The sequence below is a fragment of the Notolabrus celidotus genome, chromosome 4, assembly GCF_009762535.1.
Source record: "Notolabrus celidotus isolate fNotCel1 chromosome 4, fNotCel1.pri, whole genome shotgun sequence".
Lineage (NCBI taxonomy): Eukaryota > Metazoa > Chordata > Actinopteri > Labriformes > Labridae > Notolabrus > Notolabrus celidotus.
In genome coordinates, this window is record NC_048275.1 from 19,000,771 (window position 1) to 19,027,376 (window position 26,606).

At 41.8% G+C, this 26,606-nt stretch overlaps 1 protein-coding gene across 1 annotated transcript in view; it reads right to left on the reverse strand.

Annotated features, from left to right (window-relative positions):
* The window catches only part of lrpprc (leucine-rich pentatricopeptide repeat containing), a 69,990-nt gene that overhangs the window by 22,240 nt on the left and 21,144 nt on the right, over nucleotides 1–26,606 (reverse strand). Inside the window, 9 exon segments of the mRNA XM_034681294.1 lie at nucleotides 5,668–5,774; nucleotides 10,145–10,269; nucleotides 16,061–16,268; nucleotides 23,495–23,580; nucleotides 23,889–24,019; nucleotides 24,124–24,228; nucleotides 24,531–24,602; nucleotides 24,859–24,936; nucleotides 25,983–26,089. Coding sequence (XP_034537185.1) covers nucleotides 5,668–5,774; nucleotides 10,145–10,269; nucleotides 16,061–16,268; nucleotides 23,495–23,580; nucleotides 23,889–24,019; nucleotides 24,124–24,228; nucleotides 24,531–24,602; nucleotides 24,859–24,936; nucleotides 25,983–26,089 — 1,019 coding nt within the window.

Below are 26,606 nucleotides of genomic sequence, written 5' to 3' on the forward strand. Positions count from 1 at the left end.
ATCTGAACGGGGGATCAACTGCGCTCAATCCCCGCTGGCCTCTTTGATGGGAGCCCATCATACTGTGAGAGGGAGGGGTGGAGAAGTCAAGAAAAGACGGGCTTCATCCCTTTCTCTGACCATCCCTCACTGCTGTCATCTCTTCCTCTTTCAATCCCCACTTCTCTCAATCCCTCTCCTCTTCCTCCAAATCTCCCCTGCTCCAACTCTGTCTTTTTCCCCCGCATCTCCATCCCTCCATCCAGCCTAGGCAAAGGCATTATGTTCTTACCCAACTAGCCAAAGGGACAAATTAAAATGTGTTGCACTCTGTCTCCCGCTCTCTCTCTCTCTCTCTCAGTCTGTCTAATCTTCTTAGAGACTAAGGCCTAGCGCAAGTGCTCCATCTTTTTGCCTCTGATTCACTTTACTTGGTGAAGTCTTGCAGGCTTGCACATCTACTTGTGTGCACACACAATCACACACACACGTCAAGCAATGTGTTTAGGATTTTGAATCCGTCAGGACAAATCTCCCTAATCTGAACAGAAAACAAAATCCTCAGAAATAAGAAGACACGTAAATTTACACACCCACGGGACGGCGGATCAAAAGAATACAAAGTAGAAGCAAACTAAAAAACAACACAGACACTCTCACTTTCACAAAAGATAATGGAAAAATGTCATGAGGTCAAGATTATCAGGACAATCCTCTGACCCACACACAAACAGACCCAGCAGAGTGCATTATGGTCCATCACTTTGAGTCTTGCGTGGCCTTTGGATGCTCAAACATCTTTGCAGGTTTATCTCTCACCTTTAAGTGCATGTACACAAAAAGAAAAAGATGGGGCCGACCTCATCTCACCTCCACTTAACAAACCCTCTCCATCTCAATTCCTAATGTGCTAGTTCCACTAATAACCTGGCCACTTAGTCCACACACACACACACACACCCACACACACACACACACACACACACACACACACACACACACACACACACACACACACACACACACACACACACACACACACACACACACACACACACACACACACACGCATGTGGCCAAAACCCCTCTCCCTAACACTAAAACACATAATGGCTCACCACTCTTTAGCTACACTACCTAACCCTGACCATCACACACATGTGCGTGCCGCAATAATAGGCCGGACCACCTGACAATCCTCTACCTAACCTTGACCATTTAGCACAAAATTGGCCACCTTTCTCTATCATTACATTTAATTAGCTGTGATTAATCAGCTGCCAATTATACCAAACATAGCCTAAAGAGAGACACCACTCTGGGCGGCCACTTGACGCTCTGAGAGGGGGGAAAAAGTATTTGTGTGTTTGAGTGCGAGTGTATGAATATTTAAGTGATGGATATGATTCTTTTGCGCCATATATATCTTAAGCACTATATCTATTGCCTTATAAGTATAACGAGTAAAAGTTCAGAAGTTACATTGATGTTAGAAAACTTTGTTCCAAACATCTACACAGGTAGAGTTTTCAGCAGGTCTGTAATAAATCATCTGAATGATTATCTTTATTTAGGGATTAGACCCTAAAGGGAGAGATTTATGATGGGTCACCAACACGTATTTATATTACTCAATTAACAATGGCTGTGTGCAACATGAAAGGTGTTGCTTAAGAAGAATTAAGACAGGATATGTTACCGTTTTAGCATCTTTCAGCTCATTGTTTCGGTTTTCTAGTCTGCAGTGTTGGTCTTTTGGGTTCATTCTAATCCTACTCATCTCCAAAGGCAGTTTTATAGCAACAAACATTACATAAACCCTCTTTTTACTTCCTGCTCAGTAACAACCGGCATGCAGACAGAGTTAGAGACTAGCTAGTAAACATGGTGAAGCTGTCAGAACTTAAAGAAACTTAAAGAGATACTTCCTTGAGTTGGAGGAGAACAAAATGGAGCTATAATGAAGGCAGACTTTTATTCACAAGTTTCCCTTAAACATAGCTGAGTGAGTGCTAACGCTGATCTACTTTTACTTTAAAAAAAACAGATATTTCTTTGAGTGGGAGGAGACCAAAATTGAGCTAAAACTAGAGTGTTTACTTGACATTTATTCACATGAAACATAGCTCAGTAAGTGCCAACGCTGACCTACTAGCAGTTACATCCTCTACGACAACTTGATGTGGGTCTGATTTTTTTTGTTTTAGTCATTTTAGACAGGCTATTACTTTTTATGGTAAAACCACTTGCTTTAAAGCCAACATGGTGTGATGATGCTGACTGTGAAAATGTACTGTTTTTAACATCTTTGTACTTAAAATGTCTTCTCACAGGGAGTTTGTCTAAAGAAAGCGACATAAAAACATTGTGGTTGCTTTCAGAAATATTGAGGGGCTATGTTTTTACCATCAAAAATTAAACAAAATACTATATACATAAATAATATAAAGACAATAAATACTAGTTTTTATTTCTGTAACTACAAACTTTTAATTTCTTTTAAAAAAATGAGTTTTAATGAAGTTTCATAACTAATTTTACTTTCTTTCTTTCTTGATCTTAGATTTTAAAAGATTTGTTATGTTTCCATGTTTGTTTAATGTCACATTTTAAATTGGATATTTTCTGACAAGGTATGGCGTTGTGGAATCAACCTGATTTTGGATTTACAATGAAATGTTGGGCTATTGGGCATCCTGCGGTGTCAAGAGGTCTGAGCCAGCTTCAAGCTGCGACTGGACACAGAAAAGATTCAATGTGTGAGTCTTAATCCTTGGGAAGAAGTTCTGAGATGAATCGAATAATTTAAGGGTTCATTTCGGTTAAGACAAGATCAGTTGTGATTCTGTGTCCGGCGGGACAGTAAGACTCTGCAAGTTTTGGACTTCAGAGCAGTGAAGGGGGGCTGATTATTTATAATAATCCCTCCTAATTTAAATAAATAATAAGACCCAACACTATTTACCATGTACGTTAAGTTACATAAGTACACAGAGAGAGAGAGCAGATCAAACATAACTGGCTGCATATAAAATGTAAATGTTTGAAGTGTTTGCTGTGTGTTTTTGTTGATTGTTACTGTTCTGTTTTTTTGTTTTTAACTCTGTAAAGCACTTTGAATTGCTCTTTGTATGAATGGTGCTTTATAAATAAACTTGCCTAAATAAGAAAGACCAGTTCAGTTCATAGTCATCTAGCAAAAATGTTATTTGGTTGCATCCTGACACTTGAAACAATTAATGAAAAAGAAGGATTTAGCTGTGATAAGAGAATATTTGCTGGAGTCCCTGTTTCAAATATGTTAACAAGAAGTCTGCACATTTATGAAAACCCTTTAAGGAATAAAAAATGAACCAGTTGTTGCAGTGAAAGTCCAAAGCTGTATTTGTTGACAGCTAAGATGATCTCTTGTTACAGTGTTATTCAGAGATCTTTATCTTGACACAGTGTGTCCATGAAGATCTAAAATCCAACAGATGGGGTGATGAGTTTCAGCTTTTGTCACTCTAACCTACATCTTCTTCTGACATCAAGCACAACATGCACGGCTATAGTAGATTTACAGGGCCATCACCAATCTCACATGCAAGGTATTGCACTGCCTGTTATAAGTAGGATAACAGTCGAACAATCCAACAGAAGGGGAATGAGAGCCACAATAACAACATGCCGATAATATTTAAGAGGGTTTAGAAATCCTCAAGAGGGACAAATCCCTCTTTTAGTGCACACCAGGACAAGAGAGAGCAGAGCCAGAGCAGGGGAGTTAGGTATTTTATTTCCTCACTCTTGTTCTCATCCTGATCAGACAACATAATGGCCTTGTTTCCCTTCATCTGATGTCAGGCTCATCCCCTCGATTCATTTATTCATCAATCTCCCTGTCCTGCTATCCAGTCCCCGGCCGCCTGTTTGTTTTATCCATGTGAAAATCGCATCTTATCTGCCTGCTTTGCTTCACTCCTTTTCTCACACTAATCTACAGGGCTTATGGAAAGACTTAAGATGAGAAATATATAAATATACAGAAAATATTCAGGTCAGATGAGCCCCGGGAACAAAACGTTTTTTACATGAGGTACTTTTCATCGGGTATCTCCTCCAGTATCGAGAATCTCATTTCCTATTGAGATTTGAAGCTGCCAGTTGCAGTCAAACTTTAAATGAATTTTCCAATAAAACACACCATTTACTTCAGCAGTTTCACAGTCACTACCCAAATGTTGAACAGGCTATGTCATGAAGATAATAGACAAGTATTTGAAAATGAATGAATATCATATCACGTAAAAAAGTTTTTTTGAAAAAAATGTACATCAAAGTAAATTCATATCAGAAGCAGCTGATTTGGCGTTGAGCGCCCTGTGTACAGAGGATTTAGTCCTCAAAGCATGGGGAGTTCAATTCCAGTCTATGGCCCTTTCTCACATGTCATTCCCACACTCTCCCTCCCAGTTTCCTACTCTATCCCCTGTCCTATTCTCTATAAGTAAAGGCATAAAAGCCCAAACATAAACTTCAAAAAAATCACATACATCTCAGTACCAATTAGGAAAACATCTCAATACATCACAAGATGAAGCCTGTGTTCATGACCTGAAATTTTATTTTATCTTGAAGGAACGTCAGCCGCACATTTACATCGTTTACAAGTCAAGGGATGGATGTGGTTTAATGACCCTGTTGCCTCCTATTTGTGGTTACATACTTATGACATCATTGCACGGCTCAGATCTTCTCTCTCCTCCTCTGCTGCAGAAACCCTCATCCACGCCTTCATAACCTCCCAACTTGACTATTGCAACAGCATTCTTTACGGCCTCCCCTCCACCGACCTCAAAAAACTTCAATATGTTCAGAATTCCGCTGCCCAATTACCCACCCACTCCCGCTCCAGAGCCCACATTACACCATCCTTCAGCACCTCCACTGGCTCCCCCTTCAGCACCGAATCCACTTCAAGATCCTGCTCATCACCTACAAAGCCCTCAATAACCTCACCCCCATGTACCTGACCGACCTCCTTAAACGCCACTCCCCATCTCACCGCCTCAGATCATCAGATGCCAATCTCCTGTCCCCTATCACCAAGTCCAAGCATCGCACCTTGGGGGACAGAGTCTTTGCAATCGCTGCCCCGACTCTCTGGAACTCTCCCTCCACAAATCCGCAACTCTGACTCACTCCGATCATTCAAAAACCACCTCAAGACCTACCTGTTCAAAAAAGCATACAACACATGACCTCTAACCCCGCCCCACCTCTGTCCCTGTTTTGTTTTATTTAACTGTTTTATTTTTACTTTTATTCTATGTAAAGCGACTTTGAGTATTCAGAAAAGCCCTATATAAATCCTATGAATAATTATCTATTATTATTATGACCTAGAATTATCCAGGATTTAAACTGGATATTACTTTATCAGTTCATGTAATGATCAGCAAACCTTTCATTTGTAAAAATGTGTATTATCTTCCCTGGTTAGACAAATTCAGGTTTCGATAACATAAAACAAGGCCTGTGAAGTTAAGCTTCTGGCTTAACTATTATCTTTTAGGACTTGGTAGATGCCCATATTGTGTGCTATGGATGTGATTTAATTTCCACAACACTTGATTATTTAACCATTTTGTTCAAATTAATAGAAAAACAGCGATCAACCAGATGGTGTTTATTTTGTGTGGTTACCTCTATGATCTTGCGAGCTTCGCGGAAGCGGCCTGTCTGAAGGAAAGCAAAGAAGAGGTCGTACAGCATGGCCATCTCTCCTCGCTCCTGACTCACAAAGTCCATGGCTGAAGAGAGAGACAGAGAGAGGAAAAACAGACAAGGCAGGGAAAACAAAGCAGAGAAAGAGAGAAAGAGAGGGAGAGAGAGAGAGAGAGAGGTCATGAATAAAAATGCCTGCTAGGTGAACAAACACACAGCACACTTCATCTTTTCCTTCTGATTCCATTATTTGGCACAATGTCCCAGGCACAAAGCAGCCATATCAAGTCTGCTCTCAAACTCAAACACACACACACACATACACACACACATACACACATACACACACACACACACACACACACACACACACACGGGTCCCGAATGAAAGCCTAAGCCCTCATTGAAACTTGCTAAAGCGCTCTGCTCAGCGTTACGTACTATCTCTGTCCAACAGCTTCAGGACAGGTACCACACACACACACACCCACCCACACACACACAAACACACTCCAAACTTTCAGCTATACAAAGAGACCTGCATATTCAGCTGAGCAGAAGAAAGAATAATCTCTCTTCTTTCGCTACCCTCCTCTCTTTGCTGAGAGTTCTCTTTTCAAACTTTAGACATCAGAGGTAAATGTTTTTAGTTCTGATGTTGACCTGTTGAAGCTCAATCACCAAAATGCTTATTAAATTATTTGCATGCAAATCGTGGACTGTATAGTTGGATTTCAAAAGGTGAAAATCAGAGGAAAAAGTGCTTTAACTTCCATTCTTGGTGATGACCAAAATATACATTATCTCTATTTAATAATGAAACAATTTATATAATGCATGAAGCCTTAACCGCAGCTTTCAATTATCAGTCCTTTGAAAACAAAAAATCAATGTAAAAATCCCTCCAAAGAACAGCACTCGTGTGTCCTTTGTTTGAAGCTCCTGTGAGGAACTTTCAAGGTTATGTGTCCTTTTTAACATCCATTTGTAAAATCCATGAAAGAAGTTGGACAATTAAAACTTTGGATGACAATTCTCTCTGCAAGCCTCACCCTGATTTATCATCATGCTATTTCACTCGATTGACGTCCATTTAGCCGTCTCATTTCTCGGTTCATTATGCTGTTATGCTTTGGGGTGTCACCACCTGTTGTTGCTGCCACTGCAACCTGACATCCAGAATAAAGACTCAACGGTATGACCTGAACTATTCATCCTACTTGAACAACAACTGTCAAAATAAAGTCAAGGCTACAAACTGTGATTCCACAGTGGCTACATCCACTTATATGTACAGTCTATAGTGCTGATGATTTGCTTTCCCTCTTTGAAATCCCAGGTCCTTGTAGACTTTCCACAGCAGACGCATCCAGGTTAGAAGTGCCTATGATGTCCTTTCTAGTTGAATATAAAAGTGGTTTCCACTGTTGCCTCACAAAAAAAAAAGCCTACATTATATTTCTCTGTTGATACTTGAACTCAATACATGGTCATGTGAGTCAAGATCTTTTGATAAGCCATGTCACGCTTTTAGTGTGTTTTGAACCACTGAAGGCCGGTCTGTTTGATGGTTCTAATGTACATCAGCTTTTATTTCACATGCTGAGATTTAAGGGGAATTTTCAGAATATCAATGCACGGTGACAGCACGAGTCCTGAAGGAGCGAGACATGGTGCAGCTGGTTGACGCACTCCACATGTGCTCACAAAGCTTTCAGGTGGAGTGTGACTCAAGGTTCAGGTCACAAGTTCTTCCTCTTTACTGCTTTGTGTGAGGGAGATGGAGAAAAAGTGGGCTGTTATTTCAAGACCTACACGCTGGTTTACATGCTGGCCTCTGTCAGACAATCAGTGTTAAGGCCGCTTTTGTTTCGACTGAATGTGTCACCTATCTGTGGGGGGAGAGGTGAGCCTGGGAGGGAAGAGTGGATAAGGTAGTAGGTGCAAGGGGAGAGAAAGAGGTTGAGAGGTGCTCAACTGCACGGTTTCAACCTTTGAGCACTCCAGAGCCACTTGGCACTACAGCACATTGAACCTGACCTTTTCACCGCGCTGCTGTCGGCATACAAGGAGACAGATCAAAACATGATCAGCCACGTCCTTAAACATGACCCTGGTCTAAACATTTCTAGCTTTTCTGGGCCCCTTACAACGCTTGGAATTGCTGGCACTTGTAACATGAGTGTAAGTGCAAACATAGCAGAGCGCACAGACATAAACGTACGTACAAATGTATAATAGATGGTTAGAGTCAACTAGGAGAAAAAAAAGTTTGGTCAAGCTGCGCTCAAAGGGAAAAAAATCAAGCAAATTTGAGTTAAGTGAAAGGCTTTAAATCAGATTGGGGATCTTTGGAGACCTGAGAACAAATTATTCAAATGCTGCTTCATGCAAGTCTGACACATTTGACAAATGAAGAACTAAAATGTGTGGCACATCATTCTTTCTTGGTCTTGTCATTACATTTTATCTTTCTACATTTAAGAAAGGGCATTACATTTTTCAAACATCAAAGAATAATAAATAGAATGCTGCAGGAACTTTTAGATTATTTCTTTATGCACATTAAAAGCTAGTCACCTAGTTACCTGTGCTTATTTTCATCTTATAATATGTCACATATTTCTTTAACTGAGCAGTTAAAGCTTGGGGTTGGTAGTCTCGGAAAACTAGCATGAATTTGAATGTAGCATTTCCTCATGACTCCGTCTAACCCCTCCCCTCCTCCCTTGGAGCTCCTCCAAAACGACAGTGACTGGTTAGTAAAACTCAACGTGTTCACGAATCGGCTCTTCATCCCTTCAGCGTCCAGACGGACGCTACAGTACATCTACATTTTCTGTAGGACTTACTTAATGTCATTCATTCTCCTGCTTGTCAGAGCCCCCGTGGTGAGAGCTTTTTAGACTCTGATCCAGACTACAGTCCTGAGCAAAGCACCTCATCGGGTCAGAGGGGACAGGCCCGAGTTTGAGCGAGAGGGGCAGTGAGTAGAGTCAGGGGAAGCAGAGGCAGGAGACGGGGACGAGGAGTACATGCCGGGGAAATGTACGCGCAGGAGGCGGGCAGAACTGCAGGACGGGATTTGAATGTTTTAAAATTTTGGCTCCCAAAAAAACGTGATTGGTTGGTGTTTTCCCAGGTTTACTCCGGCTGTAGATAGCAGCTTTTCTTTGCTCTTTTTTAAGAACACATTATGTATTGATTGCCACCAGGACATAAAGATCATTTTAACCAGTATAACAAAAAGTGTATCTAAATCTGATTACCAACCCCAGCTTTAAGGTTGGGTTTATAGAATAACCTTGAGGAGTGAAAAATATCAATGGTATTTCTAGAATTCAAAGCAAAGTTTATAAATCAGGAGTTGACCATTATTGATACAGATCATTAGTATTCATAAGACCAATAACTGATACTTTTGAAACTGACCGTAGCACTTCGAGATATGCTTAAAATGCAAAGTGCGTTTCATATAACATGTGTTATTATTGATATTATCATTATCTGCATTTACAGTTAAATGATAATCTTTCTGTCAGACTTAAAGAGGTGGACCATTCATTCAAAAACGCTTGACTACTTCATGACTAATTGCTACATATTAGTATGAACAAAAGCATTAAAGTTGAAGTTTTATCTCTCAAGACTGTACACCTTTTTACAGTTTGTGTATGTATTACAGAGTAGTATGAGTGCGTTGATTTTTCACTCAAGTAAAAGTAGCACTAGTTGTCTGAGGCTCACATTAGGTGAGAGAAAACAAAGAGCTAGAGTGAAAGACACACCTGTAGCCCACTTTCTTAATTAATTAATTAATTAATTAAATCTGTGATAATTGGCAAAATGCCAAATATTAACCCCTGTTAATCAGCCAGGGTGATATTTGGTCGACCCCCTACTTTAAATTACTTATTTAGCATCAAGAAATGAGAAAATCTAAAAATTATTGAATTGAAAATACCCAAACTTTTCAGATTTGAAGGGCTGAAACCTGTTAATGCTTTCCTTTCAAAAATATCCAACAGTCCTTGAGTGGTAGAAGTAGAAACAGTTCCACAGTATGGGACAATTGATTTTTTTTCTGACAGACCAGGCCAACAAAAAAGGTGAAAACTATTGGAAGAACAGGACATCTTATATGATCTTTTTTTTCATGTGAAAAACCTTTACTGCTTTCTTCAATGAATAGTTTTGGAGAAGAAGGACCTCAAAAATTTGAAAAAGACGTTCTTGGACCCTGGAGAACCACTGACTTTTATACTTCTGTGTCACCTGGCGTCTTCCCTTTCCTTCATTTCACTTAATACATGATGACCCTGTCTGTCTTTTGTTGTTTGGTCTACTTGTGCTAATTTTATTACAAAACTACAAAAAACATGCTGTGTAAATAAATGTATATACGTTAAGCTAACACCATCCATTAATGTTCCTTTGCTTTAGCTGGATATGTTACCTTTCTGCAGCAGTGCAGTGTCTCCTTTCTCCACCAGACCAACAATGATGTCATGGATGCGAGGCAGTTGGTTGTAGCGCTTCTGACACTCCAGCGCTGCCTCCAGAGCCGCGGCCATGTCGTCACTGCAGATGAGAAACCACGCACACACACACGGAAAGAGAAGAAGAGATCACAGGGAGCATGTTAGATGTCATGTCTGTCCAATCAGCCCTGTACAAGGTTGTGTCAGTAGAGAATAGAGAGTGTATCACTTGGGGTCAGCCCTGTGACCTCCTATTGGAGCACTATGACCCCCTGTAACAATACAGGCCTTTGAATTCATGACAGCACAACTGTGGGTGATGAAGCCTTTTGGCCCCAATACATCATTCTCACACAATCAGGCACTCTCTCACACACCTGCCTGCGAGGGGCTAATGTCCTACTGGACAGGCTTTCAAACGGGAAACAATGTAACAGACAAAAGGACTCGACTGATCTTTGCCCTCTCCACTCGGCTCCTCTCGCATCTTCAAACTTCTCACTCTTGTCTCTTCTTTTGTCCTTTCCGACCCTCTTTAACCCCCCCCCCCACCCCTCATTTCCTCTTCTTTCTTTTCTTTTTCCTTCTACTTTCCTTCCTTTTCTTTTTCTCCTCACCGTCTTCCTTTTGATTTCATGCTGTCAGCCAATGACCCCAACCACCCGCTGAGCAATTTATCACAAATATGGCAACAACATTACCACCCCAGACCAGCTCGCTCCCTTACCCTCATGTCATCCTTTCTTGAGCGGAAGAGGAAATGAAAAAGTACGTGAAGGGAGGACGAGCGTGCCTGATGGACTGATAACAAGAGAAGAAGAAGAGAGGAAGACAAGGGAAAAGGAAGCACAAGAATGAGAAGCTGAAAGAAGGGGGAGGTGGAAGAGACCACTTCAATCCTATCTATTGTGACAGCGCTGCCATCAATCTGTTGATTGGGTAATTACCATGTCAATCACACAGAGGTCAAAGCAGATAGGGCACCCATGGGGGAGGCGGGGGACAGAGCAAGTGAGTGAGAAAGAGATGGATGGACAGAGCATGTGGGAGACAGAGATTGAGAGTGAACAGGTATAATTTCTGGAGTGTTTTCTCCTCTTATATATTAGACAAGTGGCTAAGAGAAATATGCCCGAAAAGACCAACAATCCAGAAAAAAAAAAAAACAGGAAATGGAATGACCTTGAGTTTGGCTCCTGTGAGGCAGAAGTAGAGGAGAGCGATGGAGGGAGGAGGAATGAAGTGATTAGGGTTGGAAGGTAAAGAGGTCCACTAATTGAAATGAAGAGGGACAACATTATTCAGCAGCGGCAGTCAAGAGGCTGTTCAGCTGCACAACAGTCTGATTGAACAACACAGAAGAGAGACTAAGAGATTTTTGAAAATGAGAGAAAGAGTTTGGCGATAGAATGAGACTGACGGAGGGGGGGGGGGGGGGGCTGTCATGAGTACACAATTTGCTCCAAACAGTAGACAATTACAAGAAGAAGAAAAAACTTGTTTGTGATTGATGTTAAATGGTTTGTTATGGTATAATCTTTTTAAAAAGATTCTACTTCAAAATGTAGAATACTTGAGGGTCTACATTTTCAGCATGGGGAGGGGCTACCTGGGTTTCCGTTTGGTGTACATTTGCACTCCAAGTAGAATTGACCGGTCAAGTATCAGCAGGCTTTGGTGAATGCAGGAAAAACTATCTGCTAAAGATCAAATTCTTCAATTTAGGTACAAATCTTTTGTAGTGTGGAGTTTGCAGTCCTTCTAGCTGCCGGTACGATAATTGAGCTCTGCCCACCGACAAGCCCACTGCCCGTGACAATTTCTCCACCCAGCTCTTCTGGTCACTTGATGCCTTGAGCTGAGGTTTCTTCAATCAATCCAGCACTCTACATGGTTTATTTAAGCACTATTATAACACTGTTATCTTCAAATACATGATTGGGAACTAATGATGGTGAACTGCTGTTAAAAAGTGGCATTGCCACTCCAGCATCCTTTACAAAGCCATGTGACTGCTTTCTTCTTCCAGCGCTATCGGTGGCACTGGTGTACAGGGCAGAGCACATTTTTTAGATGGAAAGTGGATTTTACACTTCATTTTTTGGTAGTATCCAGAGTTTTGTTCACTGGAGTCACTTTGTAGCCAATTTGTGTTGCTTAATGTTTATACCCTGCTATCTGTCCACTTTATTAGTCCCCCCTTCGAATTTCACAGCTACTTATAATCCCCCCTTCTAATAAGGGGACTTAAAAAACATCCCATCACTTTTGAAATAAAAAAGAAAAAAAAATGGCCTGGCGTTACAATTACACCCCCTCTACCTTCTCCATCCTTCTCCCCCTCTCTCTCCGCCCACCAATCCACCCCAAAAAGAGAGCTAAGGATGTCGAAAGATGGATAATTTCCCTTAGGTACAATTTAACTGTCACTTTGCGTTGCCATTTACTACAGCGCACAGCCCTGTTAATGTCCTCAACTTTGCATGTCAGCCACTTTCCAGCCAATTAAGCCCTGAAAAAAAAACCCGAGCGCTTTGCTCAGTGGAAACCTGAAGGATTAGACAAGGAAGCTCATTTTCTCTCATCTCACACACACCCCTCCTTTTCTCTCTCTCTCTGTCCCCCTCTTTTGTTTGGAGGAGATGGGCAGGCCTGTTATCAAGCCACTGTCCTTTCAGGGGGAGGATGAGGCGTCTGAAACGCAAATGAGACTCTGATCATGACACCACGAGCACAATGTTACATGTGTTTAAGAATGGTACTCACTGATGTTCATATCTGAACACACACAGGTGAATGTGGACATGGCGTGGTTAATCTACACAACTCGTGTGTAAGTGTGTTAAGGTCTTCAACGTGCAACATCTGACATAATCTTTAATACAACCTTATAATTTGAGTGGCTCACGGTACCCTGTAGTAACCCACATTATCCCATTGGCTTTATAAAATGGACAACATAACAGCTCCTCAAAAGTGAAGCCAAAATATTTAGAGCCCCTACTGCTGATTTGATGCAGTATAAGCAATGTTAACCAATGCGACATGGGTTGAAAATCAAAATTCACATCGAAATAAACTTTTCTCAAACATGGTTTCTGTCATCATTATTCATTCTCTCTCATTCTCGCCCGGGCAAAAAGTCAGTGCCTAAAGGAAGGACATTTTGGCCTCACTTTTTAAAACGGGAGGACAGTAAGACATTTTGTCATTTGGAATTGTGTTTCTGGAAACTCAGACATTTTAAGTCTACTATTTAATAATCTTTTAGCTCAATTTTGTTCTGTGGTGGAAAATTACTGAGTAAGATGTTTTCTCATGGTTGTGTAAGAATGATAGAAACTGTTGCAGGTGCAGATTTCTCCAAAAGGTCGCACATGAAAGGTTTCCTGTATTCCCATCATAGCTTTCGCAACATAGCTTGCTTACGTATCCTGTTATACTCTCATGTGTCCTTTTTTTTTTTTACTTAGCCAATAATGATTGTTAGACCATAGAATATTCCCTTTTTTGGGAGAGCTTCCTGTTAATGTACCACACCTGTTTTCTTCTGATATATGCTGTTTGAGATCACATTTTGGGGCAGAACACATCTGACTTTGACTGAGAGAAGTTCACTTGTTTTCTCCCTCTTTGCAAAGAGTGTTGATAATAAAGACTCGACTAAATGCAACCATTTGTTTCTCCATAAGATTATTTCATCCATCACGCTGACATCATAACCTGAACAAGAAATTGCCATTACAACTCTCTTTCCAACTCCTGCCTATTTAGCAGTTAAACACTCAGTCCTCCCTTCTGTGTTTGGCAGATGGAGTACACGGAGGCCTTTTCTATGTTTCAACTCTGGTTGCTTCCATTTTTCTACTTCTTAATAATGCCTGTTAGCGTATGGATCTGTCTTCTTATTTTAGGCCTCACTGAGTATTTGTCATGAAAAAAAGAAGTGGAAGGGAAGTGAATTTCTCCCCATTCTCAACCACTCATCCACATTCTTCCCCTTCCTGCTCTGTCACCACACTTTCTCTGTCTTATCATACATGTCCTGCCAGCTCCTCATTTCGTTGGGCTCATTAGCATTTCCTGTCGCTAATCACTTTCATAAGGCTGTGGAATTCTTAGCAACCTGCCAGCTAGCGTAGTAGCAGGTTAGCACACACAACACTGAGCGGACGGGCGTGAAAGCTAACGGGGCGGCGTGTATGACGGGCTGTCAAGGGCTAATCTGCTGAAGAAGTATTCATTAAGTCATTAGCGCTGACGCAGCGATGAGATGGGTGCAGGCGGGAGTGACGCCTGCTTTGTCCTCTTTTATCGCTCCCCTCCATCCCTCCTCCTCTCAACTGTCTGTTTGTCCGCTGACTGGCAGAAGGAAGAGGTGGGGACAAATTGATGAAGATAGGAGATACAAAGAGGAGAAGAGAGCGAGGAGATGGATTCAACTGGATTGCAAAAGTCAAGTGTTGTGGTACTCAAACCAACCCTGAGGGTTGATTGAAACTATATTAAACTATGCTTTATGTTCCTAGGCAGCACAAACTTTTGATGCATAGCCACAAGACTCACAAGATGTGTGTTGCATTTAAAACTGTCCTGCCGATAGGAGTTTCATCAATGCAAAGCTGGTAAAGGGGGAAGAAAAAGAAGACTGACACTTAATTCAACTACACAAAAATCAATACTCTGTCGTTCAAGTCCAGTGTTTTATCAAATATTTCTACATCATATTCTACCTTCAATTTGTTGACTTTTTCCGAGCCTTGAAGCACATCCAGATTTTTTAAAAACGAGGCAGATGATGGTTAAACACCATCAGCTAAGCTTGTTCACTTGCGTTTACGCTGCAGTATCATTTGGAGAAAGTACAACTGGCACTTGATTTGTGAACGGGGTTGCGGTAAGCTGGTATGTGTGTGTATTTGGCTGCTGTTGATGACCCAGGAGTAAATTAGCCCGCTAATCTCACAGAGGCAGTGATTAACGAGTGAACCTGGAAACTCTTGTTTGTGCCAGACCAGACTTACAGCAAAACAACCAACGGCAGGGGAGCATGAGTGTGTGTGGGTGCCTGAAAGTGTGTGCGTGTGTGTTTGTACAAGCTTCATGTGCAAAGGTCTACCTCTGCTGCAGCATGTACACTAGAGGTAAACAGTGAAAGCATGTGCAGTGTGTGTGTTGTGGCAGAGCCCCTAACGGCGCTCTGCGTGGCTGTGGTAAATCCAGCAATTAGTGCTCTGTACATAATTAACATACTAATGAGTTGATCTACTTAAAAGCTGCTCTGACAAATAGGCACACACACACACACACACACACACGCACGCACATACACTGAATGACACACACAAACTGAATAGAGTTGAGGGGTGGGGTAGCACCAGTGACCCCACAGCCAGTATTTGGTATCGTTCATTTGCATATTTGCATTATGGGGAGGAAGCATCGATAGCCATCTCTCCCACCACACACACACTTACACCTTGGAGTACAGCAGTGGGGGTTTCAGGGGATCATGGGTGGGGGCTCATGGGAGAGGTTGCAGCTGGCGTATCCTCAAACAAACAAAACCTGGCTCTAACACTGCACACACACACACACACATAAATGAGCAATTTCCACATCCTCTCTCTGTCTGAATTGTCGACCCGTAACATAACCTCGGCTATGATCATAGGGAGGGATGAGTGACTCATTGAGACACACATACATACACACACCTGGCAACTGAATTTGGCAGATAAAGACGCAAATCTGACAACAAAAGTGAGCTGGTTGGCTGGTTAGTGGAGAGCTCAAGCCATGGAAACAAAATACACAAAAAACTAAGTTAATGTTTTAACATAACATCTTTGCCTATGAGGGACAACTCTGAGTCGGTGAATTTGTTTTACCTCTCCAGGTGGACAGTGACCAGGGGTGAGCAGAGATTGGCGGTAGGCTTGGTCAGTCCGAGGGTGAAGATGGTGTCAAGGAGCCGCTGGATGGTGGGGAAGCCGCCCTTGTCCACTAAAGCATTCAGCATGTGAAAGAGCATGGCGGCGTGCGTGTCATTGACCACCACGTCCTTTTCTTTCATCTCCTTCAGGATGTCCACTGCCTCTGTGGTGGAGGGAGAGGAAAGACAGAAAGACAGGAAGTGTTTAATGCGAAGAAATGTTTGCATCAGTAACTCCTCTGTCAAGTAGCACGCAGAGACGTAGGGCTCCAGATCAAATGATGAAGTGATGGTTGAGAGCTTTTAGAGGGAAAGACGTATGTAAAGGAGCAAAAGATAAGGAGAAAAGGAGATAATGGAGACGGAGGAGATGAGAGTAAGTGAGAGGTGTGCAGAGCTCGGCTGGGAGAAGAGTAGGGTGTGTGAATATGATAAAAGACCCCTTTAGCTAATTCCATGTGGGGAAAACAAACCCATATTAAAACAGCATTTTGCACCCAGCGGGGATGCAAATCCAACCCCGTATAATGCCAACTCTGCGCTAATTGCTACTTGCGGTTTTCTAAACGAGACTACAATTACCGGACCCCTACAATGGAGGCCGGCTTTTTGCCGTGGCCGTGTAGAAAGCACTTGGGGGGCTAAATTATAGGTATGTGGCAACAAGGGCCTGCCGTGGCCCCAGTGAGACCCCAGTAAGCAGGCTGAGGGGTGGATCAGTTTGGTCAAGTCCAGCCGGTAATGGAGGGCTTTTTACTGGGCCACGCGCCCATCTGGCCAACACTAGGGGCTAAATGGTGAAAAGGGGGTGTGTGCGTATGTGTGTGTATATGTGGTGTATCAGGATAGGGTAATTAAGATGCGTTTACTGTCTATTTAGACAGCTGCTAATGGGCTGACAGCGATACAGCCGCTCTCCACCACAGATACTAATCTATACAGCAAGACTAAGAGGAAGAGAGGGACTCAGATATACAGAATATATTTGAATAACGTGCATCAAGCCAGTCTTCAAACTGCCGGGTAATAGCTGCACATTGCTTTATATTCACTCAACTAAATCCATGCAGCTGATGTTGATGACATCTGTAGCAAACCCAGAAAAAAAGTAAAAGTGGAAAATATGTGGCTTTAATAGTACTGCTAACTCCTACTCCTACAGTAACTGGTAATATAACAAAACCTCTCAAACAGGAGTGTCACTCTCCATACACAAAAATACACAGTCCAACACACACTGGTGGGCTGAGGGACAGGGCCACTGGTGAGTGCTTTGGCATCCTAATTTCAGTCTGTCTCTCCATCTCTCCACCTCTCCGTGCCAGTTGTTATGGCGATGAGAACCAAAGGCTGTCACAGATTTAATGGGACAGAGGAAAATAGAGGAAGGAAAGGTGGAGTAGGGGTGGCTGGCGATGGAGGAGTTACTGTTAGACAGAGGGGAGGACAATGAGAAGGGGATGAAGCTTGTCAGAGGGTTGAGTTTGGTAAGCTGAATAGGAGTTACACAAGAGTGATAGAAGAGGAAGAGAAGTGTAAACCCTGAAGTGACAAACTTCTCTGGCACCAGTATAATGATGCAATGCTCTGTTATCAACATTGGGATGTAAATATTTGTAACAAATACTACAGAATGGGCTGCAAGAGTATAGCTCTGAAGACAAACAGCTCCTCCTTCTCATTCGACATGAGCATTGACAACCTGGCTGCACAACCTGATAACATTACAGTTCATCTGCTGCACTATTTAAGTTTATTCTAATTAGGATGGGGTCTTTTATCTTATTTCTTATACATATTTTTTATCAGGGAATAATTTTCCTCCACTAAAAGATAAGTGAAGAAATTCTCCATTGTCCTTGAAAATTAACAAACAGGGGAGTTTGATGTAACGTGGAACAAACACTGCAACAGACCAACCATAAAAGAGATTAAGTGTGCTGTGCAGGAAAAATAAGACTAATACATATGCAGAATGATATGGAAACATATTGGGCTCGCTGTTGATGACCCTGGTTCAGCAGGGGTCAAATAGAGCTGGTTGTTTGTTCAGCTGTGTGATAAAGTTAAGAAGGAAAGAAGGCTTTAAGTATGCATCTTTTGAACTTCCAAACTCTGTACAGTCTTCTATGATTCAATATATTTTTTATACTTCAATATGTATGGGAGTGAATTATACACAACTAAGATTCAAAAACAACTTTGATTGAGCTCTCCATCGGCTCTCCATAATGGACATTTGTTTTCAATGACGCAGTGGGCCTGTAGAGGTGGGGTAGTTTACTCACACTCCAACATAATAGGTGGGGGTAACACACCTTAAATCTGGTTGTCACTTGCTGTACTAACCTGTTTTACAGATTTGGAGAGAAATTGTTCAACATGTTTAACAGATTTTGGACTGACTTCCAAAAAGAATGTCAAAATTTTGATTCATTAGACCACAGGATGGTTTTCCACGCTGCCACTCAGTCCATCTTAAAAAAGCTCAGGCCCAGAGAAGCTGAGCGCGTTTCTGGATCATGTCAATATGGTTTCCTTTGTGCATGGTACAGTTGTAACCTGTATTTGTAGATACAGTGACAAACTGTGTTCACAGACACTGGTTTTTGGAAGGGATTTTGAGCCCATGCAGTGATTTCCACTACAGAGTCATGTCTGTTTTTTTTTTAAAACATTGATGACTGAGGGCCTGAAGATCGGTTTATGGCTTGTCCCTTTTGTACAGAGACTTCTCTAGATTATCTGCATCTTTTAATAATGCCATGTATTGTAGATGATGAACTTCTAAAATTATTTGCAGTTTTATGCTGAGGAACATTATTCTGAAATTGTTGAACTATTCGCTCATGCAATCTCTCAAACAGTGGTGAACCTCTTCTCATTTTTACTTCTGAGAAACCCAGTGCTCTTATATACTCAGTCAAGTTACTTACCTGTTACAAATTAACCTAAATAGTTTGGAGAAGTTCCTCCAGGTGTTTGCTTTAGCATTACACAACTTGTTAGCATTTTGTTGTCCCTGCACCAACTTTTTGAAGCATGTTGTCATGTATATCCCAATACAGCTTTGGTCTATAACATTAATAGGGATGAGATTTACAGACTTAAATGGACATTAATTGAAGCTGTCAGTACTTTAATTTATTATTATTTGGAGGCATTTTGAATAAGATTGATAAAGATGATGTGGAATATGTTTCTAAAAAGAGTTGAAAATTACATGCATTAAAGGGCAGTGGCCAGGAGTAGAACCAGCTGCCCAAATCTATGTACCTTTGTATATGGGGTACTTGTCAAGCTAAACTAGCATCCCAGCTGTCAAAACTTTGATGAACAAATTAGAATGTGAATAAGAGAAATAAATATGGCGGAATAAATGGCTGCAAGGTGAAAAAGAGGATAACAGATGAGGGTATCAACATTAAACAATTGCCCTATCATGACCTGACCTGTTGTCAGGTCTGTAATGTTCATCAGTTTAGATGTAAATTATCTTCACTCTCTGACTCGCTGCGTCTCTCCCCCCGTGTCTCCCTCCCTCCCTCCCTCCCTCCATCCTACCTCTCTCCATCACACTCTGACAGACCCGCTAATCACTGAGACCAATGGTTCGGAGTTGATCTGCACAAATGGAGCTACACTGAAGCTAGCATCCCTCTGTCCAACGTCCAATAGCCCCCCCCCCCCCCCCCCCCCCCCCCCGTCTCCCTCCATCTCTCCCTTTATCCGTTCATTTAGCCAGTATGCATATCCATCAGCTCAGCCAAGCATCGTGGCCAGCAAAGCGAGCCAGAACACACACACAAAGATAGACACACACACACTCACATCAAAAGAGTGAGAGGCAGACAGGCCAGGTAAACAAACATCACACAGCCCAGTGGTTCATCTAATGTTGCATGACTGCTGGTGATGTCTCTTTACGTACACACACACACACACACACACACACACACACACACACACACACACACACACACACACACACACACACACACACACACACACACACACACACACACACACACACACACACACACACACACACACACACACACACACACACACACACACACACAGACAAGCCTAGGACCACTGAAAGCCAGAACAAGTTGTGTTTACCAAAGAGGGTGGATGGACAGATGGAGGCAAAGGGGCAAGGGCAGGTCAAAGAGACACTTGGTGATAGAAGAGAGGTGTATTTAAAAATGGAGCAAGAGAAGAGAAGGTTCAAGGGGGGAAAGGGGGCTTTCAGGCCTTTGAAGCCAGTTGATGAATTTGGCAGGTTCGCTGCATGACAGGATCAACACATTTAAGGATCCCCACCTTCAGATATGAGAAATACAAGAGGAGTGAGTCAATAATGGGATATTTATATCAGCAAGGTCTTTCAATTTATGGCTTTTAGTTTTCTCATGTCTATAGGTGTTTGAGCCCCCTTAAAAATTGTGTTCTTGGGACAGATTAAGGCCTAAACTTATCAGCCTTAACCTGTGCATTTAGTCAAAGTTGGTTTACTGTGGATGGAAACTTTTAATGCATATGGTTTGTGTCTGCCGATAATTAGTGAGCAATCAAAGGTTGCCTAATTTTGCCAAAACAGTCATGTTTATGTATTGGGATTCATAAAGATGTGGGGTTTTTTTACAAAGGAAATATTAATTATAAAGATGGAAATATTAATATCAACAATTAACACTTAACAGGTAAATGTAATGATTTTAAAGGGGAACTTCGAACTCCCTACCTCTTCATTACACACAGTTTTATGCTCCATTTGTTTTTGTCCATTTGGCAATTTAAATGTCTCATACATCACAGACACTGTATGTGTGTTTGTGTGTTTTTAAAAGGTTCATTATACAGGTATGCACATGCATTCATATGTTGGCATTTGGTTTATAGTTATGGTGAACATGGACATCGTTTGAAAGGCTTTACATCAAATTCCATTGCGATATATGCGATATGATACTGAATGCAGAACAACGGGGCGATTCTGATTCTAAGATACATTTCACTTTTTTGTACATTTTAATGCAATTTCATTCCCACATTTGTGAAAGAAAAGTATAACACTTCGGGAAAGTCTGTGACTAAACCATCAAATCTGATAAAGGTTACTGAAATGCTGAGCCACAGCGAAAGAGAAATGGATTAGAATCATAAAAGAAACATATGGTAACCCTCATTTCTGGGGAAAGACAACTAATTTTGATACAGCAGCTCCTCAACATATACGTTAAGAGTATGTATGTTTCCGGAGTAAACTAGCCCCCTATAGTGAGTACCGAAAATACAAAAAATGACATTGGAGTTATTTTTTGGACTTTAATTTGAAATACAATGCACAACAGGTAAAACACGGTGGAGCTGCTGTATTTTTGTTGTTAAAATATTACGTTTCAACCAAGTATTGTATGGTTTTGAAACTTTTGTAGGTTGTTAAAAAAGGACATACAGTTAAAAAATATTAAGAATCTCTGAAATTTTAGGGGTGCAGGGATTCAATTTAGAGGTGCTTCAGCACCCCCAAAATTGGGCTAGAAACGCTTATGTAGAACAATAAGATATTTGCTGATGATATGGTTTTGATTCTATACTATTTAAAGGACCAAGATAGAGATATGGCAATCTCATAAGTTAAATAAAAATGTTTTTAAAACAAACACTAAGTTGTATAACTGAACCCTCCTAGGTATTAATCTTAACAGTGTATAAAACTGTAGCTATTGTTTTGTACAACCACCGACACTGAAACAAATGGGTGAACAGACAGATGTGAAGACAGATGTGTAGTTAATCAGAACCACAACAGAGATGATGAGAGAGCAGCAGACTGAAATTAATCAGTGCAAGGAAGAAGAATCAATTGTAAGGAACGATAAAAGAACAATGGTAGAAGTAAGGTGACATGAAGTCAAAGGAAAGTACGGCGGTAAGAAAAGTTTCCTGGTGAGGTTGGACGGGTGGCTTTGAACCAAGGGCAAAAAACAACAAAGCCATTAGAGAGGGCGAGAAATAAAGCAAGATGCCAGAAGACATGATCTTCAGCTGGGCCTGGTGCTTGCTGGGAGCCAGGCGGACCAGCGTCTGGGTGGGGACAGGCTAACATCAAGGTTAGCCATGTGTGCTAATGTGGCTGACAAGCGTCCCCTCCATATGCACACTCTGGCTAATGGCAAATGCGTTAGCGCTGCCTATACACACCCCAACACACACACAGACGGACACACCAACTGTAGTGCCCACCAAATGCCTTTTGCTTGAATTCACATGCAAATTTCGTGTCCCTGTGTGTGTGTGTGTGTGTGTGTGTGTGTGTGTGTGTGTGTGTGTGTGTGTGTGTGTGTGTGTGTGTGTGTGTGTGTGTGCGTGCGTGCGTGCTTGTGTGTGTGTGTGTGTGTGCGTGTGTGTGTGTGTGTGTGTGTGAATGTGAGTGAAATGCTCAAGCACTTCGGCGGACATGATCTGCCATTAGCATCAAGGCGGATTTCAATAATTTCAGAAAAAATACACACAGTCCTGTAATTTTCCCCCTCTCTCATTTCTCAGTGACGCAGATGTGTGTGTGTATGTGGGGGGGTTGATGAGAGAATGACACGCTTCGAGACAGAACAGGTCAGATAGAGAGACTAAGAGAGAGATGGGGAGAGAGAGGGGAGGGAAGGAGAGAGGAGGCGAGGACAGACAAGGGAAACATTTTGCCTGTCATTGTGTGCAAAAAGCAGAGCGACAAAACTGATGGTAATTGGGTCTTCGATGGGCTGAAGGAAACCCACCGTGGCATTCCGAAAATGGATGGCTAATGTGGATTTGAGGGAGGGAGAGGGACAGATTGTGACAGAGTTGTTGACACACACACACACACACACACACGAACACACACACACGAACACACACACACACACACGAACACACACACACACACACACACACACACACACACACACACACACACACACACACACACACACACACACACACACACACACACACACCCGTACACATCCACTTGTGCAGGCCTTTTTAAGTTCAAGCCTGATCTACTTTGATCCAGCTTACTGGTGGAGAAATAGTGGTGAGGAAATGAGTGCTGGTTGAATTAGTCAAGTAATTAGTCGATCAACACAAAATTAAGCCAATTTGGATCATAGATTCACTGTTTTTAATCCGTCAAGTGAAATTCTGTTAAATGTTTTTTGGTTTTGAAGAACTGTTTCGATAAAACGAGCAGTTCTAAGAAGTTTGCTTGGATGTGAAAAGTTGCAGCATGCCTTTTTTACTCCTTCCTGACAGCTTCAAGACTAAATCATCAATCTCATGCTTTGGCAGACTGATCAATAATGGAACAAATCAGAAGTTATTGCCCGAAACTTAAACTTACCCTCCACTCTGCCGTTCTTTGAGAGGATTTTGATCAGTCCGATGTATTTACTGGCATCCAGTGCAAGTGATGAGTCCTTCCGACTCCTTCCGACAGAGAGGGATAGAGACAAGCTTGGTTAATGTATTCCACTTACGGTAATGTACTCATGTATTGTATGTTGTCCTGTTGGAGTTAAGTCAAATGCTTTAACATGAAGGTCTAAAGAGGAAAACGAGGGAGGAAGAGGGGAGAGCTTCCTCTGTTTTAGCCAGTCAGCTGAGTGGCTGGACCCTGCATTAATGTCTCCCCTAATACAACTCAAGTTAAACTTTAATGGACTAATACTAGTCGCAGCCCTGCCCTGGGTGTGTGTATGAGTAGAGTATTTGCGTGTGTATCCAGCTACGCTCACAATTCAGTCTTCAGGTTGACCGCCTCCTCCAATTTGTCGTGGCGGCAGCACAGGTTGATGAGGGTGGCGTATGCGCCGGCTGTCATCTCCTCCTCGTGCTGCTTTTTCAGCTCAAGGGCGCGCTGCAGGTTCTGATGGCACAAAACAACTCTCAGGACTAAAAACACGGACAAAGCAGCTCATTGAAAAAGAAAAGACGTGAATACTAAGACAGAGTTATGCTAAAAGGACTGACCTCCTCAGCGCCCAAAGCTTGGATGGCTTGTTTGAGAAGATTGCCTAAGGGTTTGTTCTCTGCTTTCAGTTCGGCTATTTTCCTCTCAAGGGCCATCACCCTTCCCTGGATTCCATGATGGAGACAGAGAGGTGTTAAACACAGGAACATAACTATGCATACACAACCTCATGAGTGGGTTAGCTTGTACCAAAATATTCAGTCATCAATGCACACCCATCTCCAAAGGTCTATGTCAGTTTAAGAGCACACAGAGGAAAAATATATACCAGTCAGAAATACACATCTGTAAAACATTTGACCCCATCTGAATTTAAAGCACAAGTTATATTTTCAACATGTATACCTGTCATAATAAGAATGTATTATCTTTCCTATCATATCATATTAACATTGTGTGTACTCACAGTTATTTGGGGAGCAGCCTGCACTGAACCACTGGACACTCGTTCACTGGGGTTCACCAAAACAATCACATCCTGACGGATACATCCAGATAAACAGAGTTGGCATCAAAATCTAAACATCTACATCATAGGAGCAACTATGTTAACAATTGCTAAGCATGATTGGTACATAATATATATCCTTCATGGAGTCATATTTTGAAGTTGCCTGTTTTTAGCTGCTGATGGTTTCACACACTGATTCAAAAAATTTGGCAGCTCTGTGGTAAACATTACAACAAATACAGAACTAACCCTAACTATATAAAAAAAGACAAATCCTCTGTACCTTGATGAGCTCTGGGGTGTGGTAGGACTCCAAGAGGTTCCTGATGCCTCTGTAGATATTAACTGGGATGGTTATATTCTGCAGAGGAACAAACAGAAGAAGCCTTGGTCAGATCTCCAGACAAAAAGAAGCTTAATCTGTCGTTTGTCTGTGTTGGAAATGATTTTCAACCCATGCAGTGACTTCCACTACAGAGTCATGTCTGGGTTTTTTTTCAATGGGGTATCATCTGAGGGCCCAAGGATCATGGCCATCCAGTACGTGTTCAAAAGAGATGATTTTTAACTTTGAACAGCAGCTGAGAGACGTGGGCACAAAATTCCCATAATTAATTTAACTCAGATCTGAAAGCTATCTAGCGTGCGCTTGTGGTGAAATAACTACAGGAAATAAAAGGTGTATTTTGGTTCTGTTGCACACAAATTTACAAGGAGGTCAGCTTCATTTTGAAACTAAAAAGTTAAACTGGTAGCTTTATTGCTAGGTTATGCCTCCTGGTGAGCAGCCTGTAATAATACAGCTGAATAAAGTCAGTGTAGTTCCAGTTTAAAAGTAGAGATTTAAGTATTATGGGTTCGGTCTGTCGAAAATCATCTATCGGAGCCGAAATCTTTTTCTATTTGAGTATAATTTTTCTGCATGTGAAGCTTTGACTTCGCTCTCCAAAAGAATAAATCTACAATGACCACTGGACAGTTGTTTTTTATAATTGGTTTTGCAGAGTTTCATTGACTCCAAAAAAGGTTTAACATCAAACCAGGAAACCACTTCACTGACCTGCAAACAGCCAGTTTTGACAAGTAATCTTTGACCAAAAAGTGTAAACAATGACTTAATCTTCCACAACATGTCTGCTTGCATCATCCCAAGCCTTCACTGCTCAGAAATGGAGCACATGGAGGAGGAGGAGGTCATGTCAGTGTATACCCCAGTGTGTGTGTGCGTGTGCCCGTATTTTGTGAATAATCCAAGTGTGATTACACCCTGCAAATCATCTCAGATCAGCATGTGTAAGCTCCTTTAAAGCAGGAAGGTTATGAATGAACTGGAAACACAGTGTAAGAGTGTTAGGTGTGTTTGTGTGTGTGTGTGTGTGTGTGTGTAGTGTGTGTTAATGTGTGTACCTGAGCTTGCAGTTGATTGAAGAATTTCTTCAGATTGTCTTCTTGCGCCTGCACCTCTCTATCTGACATAGAGTCGATCAGATTGTACAAGAAGAATGATGTCGCTTCTGGACGGGATAGAAACACACACACACACACAGTAAGCAATTGTCATGGGAATACTTTTCATTTGCCACCGTGTCAGTCACTGCTTCCATTTGTGCATTTATACAATATTTCTGTAACCTCTGCAGAGTGTGTTTGTGTTTTCTTTTCCTGCTGACAGAGGCTGCTTTTGGGCTGGAGTGTGAGTGAATATGCGCTGGCTGGTACTGACAGCTTCCCCTACTTCAACTCTCTCACACACACACAGACAACTCACACACACACACAACTCACACATACACACAACCACACATGCAAACGCCGTCTAATGGGATATGACATGGATAACAGTCTCCATCGCTCCCACCAGCACACACACCAATTTCAGCACTGGGGACAAACACACACACTGACATAGAGCGACATTAACGCTCCACACACACACACTTTTAACTACTCAGCACTGTGTCAGCAGCCAGGCTCTGTTTCCTCAGACAGAGAGAGCAGGTCCTTCACTCACTCACACACACCTGGATGTAA